General features: G+C 53.4%; 6 protein-coding genes across 6 annotated transcripts; 3 read left to right on the top strand and 3 right to left on the bottom strand.

Moving 5' to 3' along the window:
* Positions 1-993: 993 nt before the first annotated feature.
* COCMIDRAFT_82797 (uncharacterized protein) lies at positions 994-3,241 on the top strand (the record flags this gene model as incomplete). Its single annotated transcript, XM_007685112.1, has 6 exons — positions 994-1,268; positions 1,352-1,380; positions 1,520-1,742; positions 1,956-2,020; positions 2,070-2,976; positions 3,061-3,241. The coding sequence occupies 6 exons, from the start codon at positions 994-996 to the stop codon at positions 3,239-3,241; spliced, it is 1,680 nt and encodes a 559-aa protein (XP_007683302.1).
* A 321-nt stretch (positions 3,242-3,562) lies between these two features.
* Positions 3,563-4,900, bottom strand: COCMIDRAFT_82736 (uncharacterized protein; the record flags this gene model as incomplete). The annotated part of the gene is made up of 2 exons (XM_007685111.1): positions 3,563-3,692; positions 4,272-4,900. 2 exons carry the CDS (start codon positions 4,898-4,900, stop codon positions 3,563-3,565), a joined length of 759 nt encoding a protein of 252 aa, XP_007683301.1.
* A 601-nt stretch (positions 4,901-5,501) lies between these two features.
* On the top strand, positions 5,502-7,553 carry COCMIDRAFT_22245 (uncharacterized protein; the record flags this gene model as incomplete). The annotated part of the gene is made up of 1 exon (XM_007685070.1): positions 5,502-7,553. One exon carries the CDS (start codon positions 5,502-5,504, stop codon positions 7,551-7,553), a length of 2,052 nt encoding a protein of 683 aa, XP_007683260.1.
* A 434-nt stretch (positions 7,554-7,987) lies between these two features.
* Positions 7,988-8,848, bottom strand: COCMIDRAFT_1096 (uncharacterized protein; the record flags this gene model as incomplete). Its single annotated transcript, XM_007685048.1, has 1 exon — positions 7,988-8,848. One exon carries the CDS (start codon positions 8,846-8,848, stop codon positions 7,988-7,990), a length of 861 nt encoding a protein of 286 aa, XP_007683238.1.
* Positions 8,849-9,717: 869 nt separating this feature from the next.
* Positions 9,718-10,853, bottom strand: COCMIDRAFT_22243 (uncharacterized protein; the record flags this gene model as incomplete). Its single annotated transcript, XM_007685069.1, has 2 exons — positions 9,718-10,323; positions 10,383-10,853. 2 exons carry the CDS (start codon positions 10,851-10,853, stop codon positions 9,718-9,720), a joined length of 1,077 nt encoding a protein of 358 aa, XP_007683259.1.
* A 370-nt stretch (positions 10,854-11,223) lies between these two features.
* On the top strand, positions 11,224-13,056 carry COCMIDRAFT_82769 (uncharacterized protein; the record flags this gene model as incomplete). The annotated part of the gene is made up of 1 exon (XM_007685110.1): positions 11,224-13,056. The coding sequence occupies one exon, from the start codon at positions 11,224-11,226 to the stop codon at positions 13,054-13,056; it is 1,833 nt and encodes a 610-aa protein (XP_007683300.1).
* Positions 13,057-13,085: the final 29 nt, after the last annotated feature.

Raw genomic sequence — 13,085 nt, 5'->3', positions numbered from 1 at the left:
GACAGATCACTCACATGGTGCCATTCTCCGTATGTTTCGGTAAAGCAGTCAAGTATGCCGAGTGCAGGGTTCGGGAGTGGCCTCAACCCGGGTTAAGGCGTGAACGCAAAGCGCAGATAAGCCTTGGATGGACGACGGAGAAAAAGTAAGATGGGAAGCAAGCCTAGAATCTAGCTGCTCCCCCCAGTGGTGCCAAGTTAGCTTTGGCCATTGGGATTCGATTGCTCGCACAGCCATTGGAGAAGCTTTGCTAGCCAAGATGCACATGAGGGGCAGAGTAGTTGTGGTTCTACTTGGAGGCTTGCGCGAATACATCGGGGAGACCGATAGGAAACAACACACGGCAAGAGGGTGACATTGCACCATGCCGCCCAAGGGAAAAGCCGTGTCGAGCTCCTCCACCTGCGCGCCGGTGCTTCTCCGCATTTTCCGACTAGGTAAGTACAGTCGGCTCCATAACTCGACCCCTGCCCACAAAGAGCAGTTATCGGATCTTTCTCCACCCCACAGACAGGGCACACGACACCAGACACGGGATGCATGATCCCATCCACACCTGAGCCTTTGTGCGTCTGGCAGAGGGCTGTGTGAGTTGGGAAAAAAGCCTGCGGCAGCCTTACTGCAGCAGACACCACAGAGCTCAATGGCGATTCGTTCCTTTGCTGCCCCCAAACTGGGAGACGGACGTATACTGGTAAACGCCCAGGAGAGCCAAGAATTGCTAGTGCAATCCGTTGCCTTCACCACGGTGGAACACATGCAGGGTTGCCTGCTCACGCTAGGGTTGCTGAAAGATTTATTAGCACGGCACATGTACTCGTATCCTTCGCTCCCCGTTCATCGACTTTTGACCCTCGGCAGCCCAGCAGTTTGTCTACTAACCGACACCCACTCCGACTTAACGGTCCATGGCCTTTGTTGTGCAATTTTTCGCCCTACTCCTCAAAACTATACTCTGAGAGCCCCAGGTCAAGTCTTCGGCTTCCAGCAGACATGACTTCTACCGGCAGAGGCTTTGAGCCTGCCACTTCGTACGAGCCCAAAAAGCAGGGCTACCATGTCGATGAAGAGAACAACAACTACGATCCTCGCCCCAGTAGCGTGGGGTCAATGAGAGCCGTTAGCGACAACACCCATCGCAAGCTCAAAAGCAGACACATTCAGCTCATAGGCATCGGTGGAACCATTGGCACTGCCCTCTATGTCCAAATTGGTCGAGGCCTCATGAATGGAGGGCCTGCGTCCCTATTCATCGCATTTTCGTTGTGGTGAGTTCCGCGTAGGAGTCCTTACGCAGATGACCAATGGCACACTCAAAGCTACAAACGGATCCAGAGCTGACTTTGAACAGGTGTACCGTCATTTTGGCTGTGACGCTTAGTGAGACTCTCAATTCCTCAATCCCAAAAAAACCTGTGCCCATTGCGACAATGCCCAAGCGCTTTCCGACCCGCCCAGAGCCACTTGTCCCGTCGCTTGTACCATCGTGAAGAGCCCCCCAGCTAATGCGCCTCAATAGGCATTGCCGAAATGGTTACTTACCTCCCAATATCTTCACCATTCATTCGCTTCGCTGGACGCTACGTGGACGACGCCTTCGGCTTCGCAGCTGGATGGAATTTCTTCGTCTTCGAAGCAGCCCTGGTGCCCTTTGAAATTGTGGCTTGCAACGTCATTATCGGCTTTTGGAGCAACGCCGTGCCCACTGGTGCCATCATCGCAATCGTTCTTGTGCTCTATGCGTACGTAGACCCATGTACCACCCGATATTTGACACGGGACACCAAGGAGCCTTTTGTGTGAGATTGTGAACCGCAGACCATACACATTCCTCTATGTTTTTTGGTCAATGATGCCCAGGCTACACGCTAGGTCTCAAGGCACATCAAACAAGCCTATCCGCTCTAGAATACCCCATGAAGTTTGTTAGAGAACCAGGGCTAACCAAGCGCTAGTGTCATCAACATGATGGCTGTAAAATGGTATGGAGAAACCGAGTTCTACGCTGCAGTTGGAAAAGGTGAGTATTCTTCAAAGAAACACCCAAGAAAATTTGCTAATCTCAAAAGTCCTTCTCATCATCGGTCTCCTCATCTTCACCTTCATCTCCATGTTAGGCGGAAACCCGGAAAAAGACCGTTACGGCTTCCGCTACTGGAAGAACCCCGGAAGTTTCACAGAGCTCTATTACGATGGCGAACTAGGTAGATTCCTCGGTTTCCTCCAATGCCTAATCCAGGCCTCCTTCACCATCGCCGGACCCGACTACGTCTCCATGGCCGCCGGCGAAACCGAAAACCCGCGCAAAGTCATGCCGCGCGCCTACAACGCTGTCTTCTACCGCCTAACCACCTTCTTCGTGCTCGGCTCCCTCGCCGTAGGCATAAACGTGCCCTACAACGACCCGGAACTCATCAGCGCCTTCAAACTAGGTAAACCCGGTGCAGCAGCCTCGCCCTACGTCATTGCAATGAACAGACTCCGCATCGAAGGCCTCCCCCACGTCGTCAACGCCGGCGTCCTCGCCTCCGCCTTTTCCGCAGGAAATTCCTACGTCTACTGCGCTTCGCGCTCGCTCTTTGGTCTCGCGCTCGAGGGCAAAGCACCCAAGATCCTGACGAAGTGCACAAAGCAAGGTGTGCCCTTCTACTGTGTCTTCATCGTCTTGCTCATCTCGCTGCTTTCCTTCCTTCAGCTGAGCGAGAACTCGGCTGTCGTACTGAACTGGTTCGTTAGCTTGGTGACGGCGTCGCAGCTCATCAATTTCAGCGTCATGTGCTTTACATTCTTGCGCTTCTACAAGGCGTGTCATGTTCAGGGGCTCGATCGCGATACCTTACCCTACAAGGGCATTCTGCAACCGTATGCGGCGTGGTATGGGCTTGTGTGCACGTTTATCATGACGTTTGTGGGGGGTTACACCGTGTTTTTGAAGGGCATGTGGGATGTGCCTTCGTTCTTGTTTTCGTATCTGATGTAAGTTCTTTCTCCTCTCTAGTCTCATATATCTTTTTTGGGGTATTCAGGGGGGGAAATGGCTAATGCTAACTCATTTCAAAGGGTCTTTATTTTCCCTGTTCTTGTCATCGGATGGAAGATTTTTAAGAAGACGACGTGGGTTACGTCCGACAAGGCGGATCTGATTTCGGGACTGGCGGAGATTGAGGAGTATCATCGTGATTTCGTCGAGAAACCTGAGGCGAACCCATTCAATCGCTTTTTAGACAAGATTTTTGGGTAAAGCGAGGGGAGTACATGTGGAAAGGGATTGACTTTGGGGTGGGGGAGGGGTGGTTATGTTTTAGGGAAACCTCTTTGTTCACTCTTTTGGACAGATACTGTGCTGGATGTAGATAATGAGTTAGAATCTGGCTACACTGAATATGTAGATTTACAAGGGAAACGAGGGCAGAAATGTCTGAATAACGATTTACAACTAAACTCCTACCATCTCATCAATGCACTTTAACAACCTTTTCCCCGCCCTGGAAAAACTAGTCCTCTACCAGCAGAAGAGAATCCGCAAATCGCTACTAACACACCATCCTCCCAGTCCAACCCCTCAAAATAAAAATGTAGGTATATCATCCACATCCACATCCCCACCCATCGCCCTCTTCCTCTTCCCCTCCCCATCATTCCTCTCCCGCTCAGCCTTGCGCTTGGCCAACCTCTCCGCAACCTCCTTACTCCTCGTAGCACTGCCCTCATGTCTTACCTGCCGCGCCCCCATTTCCGCCGCTGAACTAGCTGACCGCGCATGCATACTACGCCTCACTGTTTCAGTGCAATCAAAAGAGCGAGAGGATCTGCTGGTAGCTGGTGTCCGGGACGTAATTGGGTGGATGGAAGAACGCTCCAAGGAGGTTTTTTGGGAGTGTTGCGATTTGCGCGGTGTCCAGTCGTCGAGCATGTCGAAGGGTTTTGCGAGGGTGGGTCTTGAGCGGGGTTTTGCGCGGGTTGGGGATGGGGCGGGTTTGGTGAAGGTAGCAGGAGGAGGAGGAGGCGGTGCAGGTTTAGTGAAGGTAGGGGGTGAGGGTTTGGTGGTGAGGCTGGGAGATAAGGCACTGATCGGTCTGCTTGGGGTGCTGCTTATCTTCGATGGGGCCGTTGTGGTGGCGGCTTTGAGGGGTGGCTTTGCTGGGGGCCGCAGGGTATCGAGATCTTCGCTATCGCTGTCTGATACTGCACGTGCTACTGGTTGCGGCTTTGCTGTGCTTCCTAGAGCTCTTTTGGAGGTGGCATATGATGGCGTAGTTGGATTGCGTGACGCATGGGTTGAAAGCGAAGTGGTTTGCTCTTGGGTCCCATCATCTTCTTGAGACGCAAAAACGTCTTGGAGAGCTCTCTTTTGCTTCTGCTCTTGGACTTTGGCTCTATCTTTCATAGTCCCAATATCTGACATCTTCGCGTTAGGAACGACCGGTCTTGGTACATCAGCACCTTTCTTCTTTTCCTCAATCATCTCCTTGAGTTTCTCGTATTCTGCAATGTGCAAGTGTCGAGTGAATAGCTTTGCAGTCTCGAGAAACTCGTCTTCAACCATCATCCATTCATCGTCGCGTAGGTCGAATTTGGAGATGGCGTCATGCATGTATTCAACACGCGGTTGCTCGAGATCCCCTGCCAGAGGTGGAGGTGATGACGAAACTTCACGTCCTTTTCTCCATGCATCTTTTGTTCTGGATTTGGTGTGTGGTGTTGATGGTTCTGGTGGCAGATTGGGGAGATCATCATCTGACTCGCTGGCTTGTCGATTTCCTTTGCTACTGCTGGCCGCTATCACATTTTCCAAGAAGTCATCGTCATCACCAGATATTTGCGATTCAAGATCTGCATGTGGGTTTGTTGCCTTTGCTCCTGTTATGTCTTTCTTCGCCCATGGAAGTCGACGCGGCATGGTGCTTGTATGGTAGACGGCGGATCAGCTGGATATCGGCAAAAGGTGGGAGTTGATCGATGTAGTTGAACGCGACATTGTGGGAGTCTCTACCCAAAAGCAGCCCCAGATCAATACCGTTGGGGAAGTACTTCACTCTGTGAGTGCTTCAAGCCTTTTGGACGCATGGGAGCGAAGGTGAATGGCTTGCTCCCGCCTGGCCACGTGCTATGACGCGTTTCCGGTTTCCGCTAGACCCACTCTCGCCTGTGCGCCCTTCCAATCTAGCTGCTGGCACTTCTTGTACTGTGCTCTGCGCCCTCAAATTAACACGTTGCACTTCCACCCAGTTCTACGACAATCGATGTTTGCCTAGACAGCGTGTACTCATGGAGGTTCTGCGTGCTCAGCTGCTGGCACCGAGTTGGTATAAGCTCGACGCTACAGCTTCACAGCACAACGCATAGCTGCGAGCGTGACTACCTCACAATTGCATTTACCCCCTTTCGTCTAAGAATCGTTGAATGATTCAAAGCTAGTTATCAGCGCCTAGGCCCCTGCCCAGCAGCATCTAGGCTGCGTTACCGTTGTTGACTCCAAACTACTGCCGTTTCCATCTGCCATGTCCATGTTCCGAAGGCCAGGCGACTCATCGTCCAGTTCGGAGTCGTCTGATGAAGAAAGCGAGTATGAAGAAGAGAGTCAGCTGAAACAGGACAGCGTCCTGTCAAGGATCAATACTCTAGATTCCGCTTCCTCAGGCCAGCCCATCCAGCCCCATCGACCTCCTCTAGATCCACGGCAAAGCTCAACGCAAAACGTTCGCGATCTTTTGTTACATTCGTTGTTGGAGGAGCGAACTATTCGCGAGGTTGCAGCCCAGCTGGGCAAAGACCCATCGGACCCTGAAGTCCAGCGATTGGGTAGAGCCTCCTACAAAGAAATTGCCCGTCAGATTTCCAACAACGTCGACGATGCTTACGCAAGTGATGAAATGCAAAACCATCGGACTACGGCAAACGAAGGAATTAATCGACTTACCCGAAGCAATCTAAACAAGCTCTCTGTAATCCCCGAAATAGCTTCACAAGCTCTGGTTGCACTACCTGGTAATGGGCTGCCCCAACATCTACCTCAGCAACCGTCCCTAGGGTTCGATGTCCTTTCTGGCATATCAGGTCCAGTTCAACTTCAACTTCGGGGATATCCTCATCTTCAGACTGATCGATATATTCGGGAGTTTTCCGAGTTGGAGATTGTTGGTAAAGGAGGATATGGCAAAGTTTTCAAAGCCAAACATAAACTTGATGGGTCATTCTATGCGGTCAAAAGGATTCCAGTGAGCCCTGCCAAGGTTGCAAGAATACAAGAGCATGGACCAGAAGAGTTGGAAAGCATGCTTGAAGAAGTTCGCTCGCTTGCGCGATTTGATCACAACAACATCATTCGATATCATAACGCGTGGCTCGAGTTTACCACATCACCCACTGAAACCACCAGCGTCCCAGATATCCCAATGCTTCGAGACGACCGTCTTTTAGAGGACCGAGCTGCCTTTCCATCCTTCTCTGGAGGAACCAACGACATTCATTCTAGACTGGATAATCTAAGCTTCGATGACTCTCATATTCGAACTGAGAACAGCAACAGCGCTGGTATTGTCTTTGAGTTTAGCGAGCCCAGAGAAGGAACAACTGAGCTCCAGAGTGAAGGTGCCAATATCTCTATCAAGGAAACTTTTACACGGACCAAACGCAAAACCCGACGTGGGAGCCAGGCGAGTCAGATGACAATAGCAACAATCTCATCAACCAAGTCTCGAATGAGCGCCGTAGAGGACGCAGATGAAGAGGAAGATGATGATATTGAAAACATTCCCAGATCGCACATGCCGTGTTCCCACGAAACAATCTCCGAAATGTCAGACAGCATGATTTCGAACAGCGACGTGCCCCACCACCTTATGCAAAAGCGAACTCTCGGACCAGTCCTCATGCTCAACGTGCAAATGAGCCTCTGCGAAACCAACCTAGCTTCGTTTCTCTCGTCCGAACAGTCTGGATCTATTGGACAGAAAACCGGACAACATTGCTTCCACTCCTGCGTATCCCTCGAGTTACTCAACAACATCGTGGCAGGGGTAGAATACTTACACGCTCAGGGCGTCGTTCACCGCGACCTCAAACCCGCAAACGTCTTCCTCTCGCTTTCCACTGCGCGTCACCCACCATACGGTTCCATCGACATGTCAAGCTGCAAATCGTGTCCCCAGCGCGATCATCTACATATGACGCCCCGCATCGGCGACTTTGGCCTCGTAGCCGCGTTGAGCGGGAGTTGCACGGTTCCGGACACATCTTCCAAGCCAGTAGGCACCGAATTCTATCGGCCATCGGCGAGCAGCGGTGTCAACGAGAAACTCGATGTCTTCGCGCTAGGTGTGGTGGCGTTTGAGATGCTGCACAAATTTAGCACGAGGATGGAACGTATAGCTGCTCTGACGGAGCTCCGCAGATGTCTTTTTCCAGGAGATTTTGTGCAGAATCACGGGGATGTCGGCGGGGATGTTCAGACTTTGATTAGTGGTATGATAAATGGGGATGAAGAACAGCGTTTGAGCTGTGATGAGGTGAAGGAAGAGATTATGAAGCTAGTGCAGAGATTAAAGGCTTAAACTTATTTTGTTTGATTTGTATGCACAGCGTTGGTTTCGCAGCATCGAGAAGCGTAGATACCCTAGTAGAATAGTAGTAGCATGGACGGGCATATTTTCAGCGTTGGAATTCGTGCATGGATGATGGAATCTCTGCTCTCACTATTTCTTGTAGCTATTCAATCGTACAAAATTTGTTTCATTTGTATTATCTACGTACCTCACTATATGCCTTATCTATGTTCATGTATACACATACCTAATTATCCAGAGACGCCCCATGTCGAGTTTCCAACTCGAACGCTAATTCTATCATTTACAGCCTGATTACTAGAAATGAAGTGAGCAGAAGAAGAAGAAGGTAAGCCAGGGACAACCGGTGTCCTTTCCAAAAGAAAAAAAATGCGCCCAAAGAAAATCGTGATAATAATAACCCAAACACCTCATGCATTTCCTCATATCCTTCTGTGCATCCAATCATGTACAACATCAAACAGCTGGCCCAGCTTAACCCCGTCGTCATGACCCTTGACATTAAGCACCTTGACAGCACCCCTCTTTTGGCCGCCATCGCGCAGTGTCAGCTCTGTCAACGGGGGCATGGAAACCAGCATATCCCTCCACGACCCGTGCGTATTGCCTGCGACACCCTCGCGCGTAATCCAATGGTTAAAGTCCATGATCAGAGGGTGAAACACGATTTCCTGACTTGTCCGGATGAGACCTATACAGCGTCTCGAGAGGGAGATCTCGTTGCGGACGCCTTTTGAAATACGAGTGCCAAGCAGCTGAGACCCTGACTCGACGCTTTGTGGCGTGACGTGGACTTCGAGTTCAAATGTCGTGGGGACGAGGTTGTAGATTTGCAGGCTGCGCGAGGGCTTGAGGTAGAGCATCTCGGCCAGCAATGGTGAGTCGCCTGGGACCAGGGCGCGCCATGATTTGGAGACGCGCTGGCACCGGACGAGCTCCCAGAACTCGAGGTAGAAGAAGATGTGCTGCAAGACTTCGGCGGGGAGGTCGCTGATGCCGCGCTTGTGGGGGTGCGTGTGGTGCGAGGAGGATGGGTGGAAGAGTTGGCGCATGCGATCGGCGTAGTTGCCCACGCTGCTCCTGCGAATATCTCGCGAAGGATCGGAATCACCGCGAGATCGCGTGAACATTGCTATGGGGTCTGAGGGCAGGCCAGTCATGGAGGGGTTGCGAATGGAATGCCCCGAGGTATTCGGCTTACGCCGGCCTGTAGTCGTATCTTTGAGCATATCGGAGAAGCGACTGAAGGCCGAAACGTGGGATTGGTGCTGTAGGTCCATCATGATTGCTTGGTTGGCGCTTGCTTTGGCCCGTCCAAGGCTTTCGGGTTCAAATGGTGCTTCGGGATGTTCTGTCTTTCAAAGGGCTAGTCTTACAAGGCAGCCAAGCCACGAAATGTCGTCACTGCTACCGCTCTCGGGATGCTGGTGGGAATGCGCCGGTTTGTGCGACGAGCTTTGTTTGCGTATAAGGAACGGGATGTTTCTGTGCCCACGGGTAGTCGACGCGTACCAAAGAGAGAGAGTTTACTGTATCGAAGTCGGTGTATATGGAAGCTTTCAGGAAACAATCATTGACGTGGATGCGGCTGACATGGCATTTACACTAGCCCAAAGGGGCCGATGCGCTGCGGACTGCATGGGGATGCCGGAAAAGCAAAGTCGGGTCACTTTGGAGACCAGCATGTTTGCTTGGTTTTCTGTGATGCATGACACAAAGTGAGGTTGGCGCTTTGTTCTTCTGCTACGCTACCAGGGTAACGTGCCACTTATTTCGCCGATGTTGTCCATTGAAAACACACCAACGTTCCGTCTTTTGCGTATGTTACAAGATTAATTCCGTCGGGGTGATATGCTATGATTCTACTGATTTACACGTGTCTGACTATAGCAGCTCAAGACTAAGGCCATAGCGAATGCCTTGGGCTGGTAACAAGGATGGCTTGGCTTGGTCGAGCAATTGTCGAGCGACGTAAAAAGCCCACCCAGCTTGAAACTAACTTGACGTCGGACTTTTGGAACATCTTGCTATGTGGATGCCTAGTCTGGTTTCCAGACGCATGGTCCTGTTGCTGGTATGAGGTCGTTGAGCGATCATCCCCACCTAAGGTGTTGGTGGGGCGTTGTTGTGCGCAGCGTTCACTCGACTCTCTTCAGCCAACTTCAATGGCGGCCAATGCGCCAATGACCTCTTCAGCAACCCCGCCATTCTCTACTACCATCTTGGTCACCTGCGCAATCAAACTCCTCTTCATGCCACCCCGGGGCGGTGTCCATACGCCTGATGTTGCCAATAGCTCGCGCTGGGTAAGGGCTTCGGCAGCCGACGTGGGAGCAGTGCCGCCAGTGGCAGTATTCATCGAGTTGGGCACACCTGGTGGTGTGAGGTGGGAAGGAGGGTCAATGGTGCGTATCGAGACGATGCGCGCACCCGTAGCGGAGTTTGTCGAATTTGTGCATGCGACGGCAAGGACAGCGTCTGCGACTGCTAGCTCCTCTGGGGCGGGATCGAAAATGATGTTTGCGCCAACAGCCATGGCTAGTATGATGACGGGTGGCTTCCCTAGTTGAGGCGCAGTCTTGTTTGTTCCTGCCTGCTTGGGGTACAGGGGCACAGCCGCGTCCCAGTCGTCGTCGAAGAGCGGGTCCTCGTCTTTTTCCGACTTGAGCGCGGGGAGGCGTGTGGTGAGAAGGGCAAGGTGGGAGGTCATGGAAAGCATGGCAAGCGGGTAGGAGAGGGGCGGCGAGAGCATAAGGATCTGTCATGTGTCAGAGGGAAAGCTGGTGGTGGGGTCATGGGGTGCGCATGGCTCCTTACGTCGATGTAGAGCTTCCAGTGAAAGCGCCTGTTGATGTAGAGCCGGTCCTTGAGCTCGCCGCTCGCAAGCAGGCTCTCAGAGAGCATCGAGGCGAGGAAGACAGGCAGGGCATCATCCTCTCGGAAGCCTGGTATCTCGACGGTGATGTCGACCCACGCATTCTGGCCCTTGGCCGCGTTCTCGTCGGCACCGTCGCCCATGTCCACATCTTCTGGCTCACCCAGGGTCGGCAGCTGGCTCGTCTTTTCCACTTCGGCCTTGACGCCGACAAGGGCTTCTGTGCCATCCTCGAGGGCAATGCGCGCACTTCCGTTTGCAGTGGGCAAGACGTCATACTCTGCGCGCATGGAGCGAAAGTCGCGGGGCCCTTTGGTGACATCGCGGCGGATGGGGGGCGTCTGTGTCAGGGCCCTGCGCAAAAAGAACAGCTCTACGGGGGAGAAGCTGACGAGGGCGTGCTGGGGCGCCATGAGGGGCGGGTGGTGGTGGGCGACGTGGAGTTTGCTGGTTGCTCTGCTGGGTGCGTATTTCTTTGCACTGGAATTGCGAATTGCTGCCACCCCCCGGTCCCACGGCTAGCGGCCCCGGTAGTTTGGCTGCAGCGTCACTCCCTGGGCGGTATGGCGTGCAAGCTACCTCGCGCGACAACACCAACGTGCAGTCCAAGTGCCGCCGACTGACCGCTGGTCTCGCGGAACACGGCCGGCTGCCCTTTGTGTGCTATCTATACCTTTGCCAGAGGCCCCAACAAAGGGCGCTCGCCATATATTCCAGTCGGGGCGAGGCCATGCCACTGCGATCCACGCCATACGCTACCCCGTCACGTACCGCGCGTCCCCCATGTCACCCCCGGCCTCCAAGCGGCATAGCGGTAATGGCATCACCACCATCGACAAGCTCGACTATCCCTCAAACCCCGCGCGTCGCCCTCTCCTAGCCCCCGACAGCGACACCGAGTCGCAACGACGCAGCCAGGGCACCAGCTACGCCGGAAGCTTCTTTGAGCAGGTTGCCGAGGGCATCTACGAACAAGACCGCGTCAAGATGCAGCGCGCCGTCCTCCGCTGGCTCAGCTTTATCTGGGCCATCGTCATCTGCCTCTGCGCCGGCAGCATCACCGCCTTCTCTCTCTATGGACATCTGTTCCAGTCCAAGTTGCATTATACCCAGGTTCAGGTTAACGCCGTCTCCATTGGGGCCGAGCTCGGCCTGTACCTCCTCGTCCCCATCTTTGGATACCTCTGCGATCGTCTGGGCCCTGGCGTCCCCGCCGGTCTCGCGGGTGTCCTCTTTGGCGCTGGCTACTTTCTGGCTGCATTTGCATACCGGAGCGGCCCGCCACCTGCAGCTGGCGGTCATGGATGGCCCCTTGGTGTCATGATCCTGGCCTTTGCCTTTGTCGGCATGGGTACGAGTTGCATGTATCTGTCTGCAGTCACGACATGTGCAAAGAACTTTGGCCGTGGTAACAGCAAGGGTGTGGCTCTGGCAGTACCCATTGCCGCATTTGGACTGAGCGGCATGTGGCAAAGCCAGGTTGGAAGCCGCTTGTTGTACGAGAGGAACGCCGATGGAACCAGAGGAGATGTCGACGTCTTCCGCTTCTTCCTTTTCTTGGGCATCCTGCTCCTTTGCGTTGGCACTGTCGGCTTCTTCGCTCTACGCATCGTCGACGAAGAAGAGATGATTGACGAGGCTGTTGACGAGCTCGAAAGATCGGGTCTTCTTCAGCGTGACGGCTTCTTCCACCAAGCTGCACAGCACCATGGCTACGGTACCATGGAGACGCAGGACTTATCCGACTCGACCTTTGACTTCCTGCAGTCTGAAGCCGAGCGTCTGAAAGCCAAGGCAGAAGAGGAAGCCCGCAAGAAGACGTGGCTCCTAAACGAAGAAACGCGTCTTTTCATCATGGATCCGACCATGTGGTGGCTGGCAGCCGGCTTCTTCCTCGTGACTGGACCCGGTGAGGCCTTCATCAACAACCTAGGCACCATTATTGAGACACTTACACCTGCCAACGTCGCGGCCAATACCTCACCAGCCACCCACGTTTCCATTGTCGCCATCACCTCAACCCTCGCTCGCTTGGCTACCGGCACACTCTCTGACATTCTCGCTCCTGTTGCACAATCGCACCAGCACCGCCGCAACCCAGAGTCAGTCGCAAACTCTGTGTCATCCCTCCCGCCTCCTGAACAATCCCGAAAGTTCACCGTGTCTCGCATCACTTTCCTTGTAACATTTGCTTTCCTCCTCTCACTCGGACAGTTCCTGCTTGCTACCGGCTGGGTCCAGAACCACGCCTCTCGCTTCGCCGTTGTTTCCGCCCTCATCGGCGCAGGCTATGGCGCCGTCTTTTCCCTCACTCCTATCGTCGTCTCTGTCGTCTGGGGCGTCGAGAACTTTGGCACAAATTGGGGCATCCTGGCCATGACACCTGCTGCAGGAGCGACCCTCTGGGGCGCCGTGTATGCTACCGTGTACCAGAAAGCCGCGAACAGTGCCGAGGCCGGTGTTGAAAAAGACCCAGAAGACGTCCTATGCTACGGCAAGGCGTGCTATGCACCCACCTTTTGGGCCATGACTATTAGTGTTTGGTTTGCTATCGGCCTTTTCCTTTGGGCATGGAGAGGCCCTGGTGGTTGGAAGCGAAAGGGCATTGCTGTATAACACCCTAGACACATCTCATTTCCCTTATC

This window comes from Bipolaris oryzae (genome assembly GCF_000523455.1).
Source record: "Bipolaris oryzae ATCC 44560 unplaced genomic scaffold scaffold_7, whole genome shotgun sequence".
Classification (NCBI taxonomy): domain Eukaryota; kingdom Fungi; phylum Ascomycota; class Dothideomycetes; order Pleosporales; family Pleosporaceae; genus Bipolaris; species Bipolaris oryzae.
This window is presented reverse-complemented; position numbering and strand designations above follow the sequence as displayed.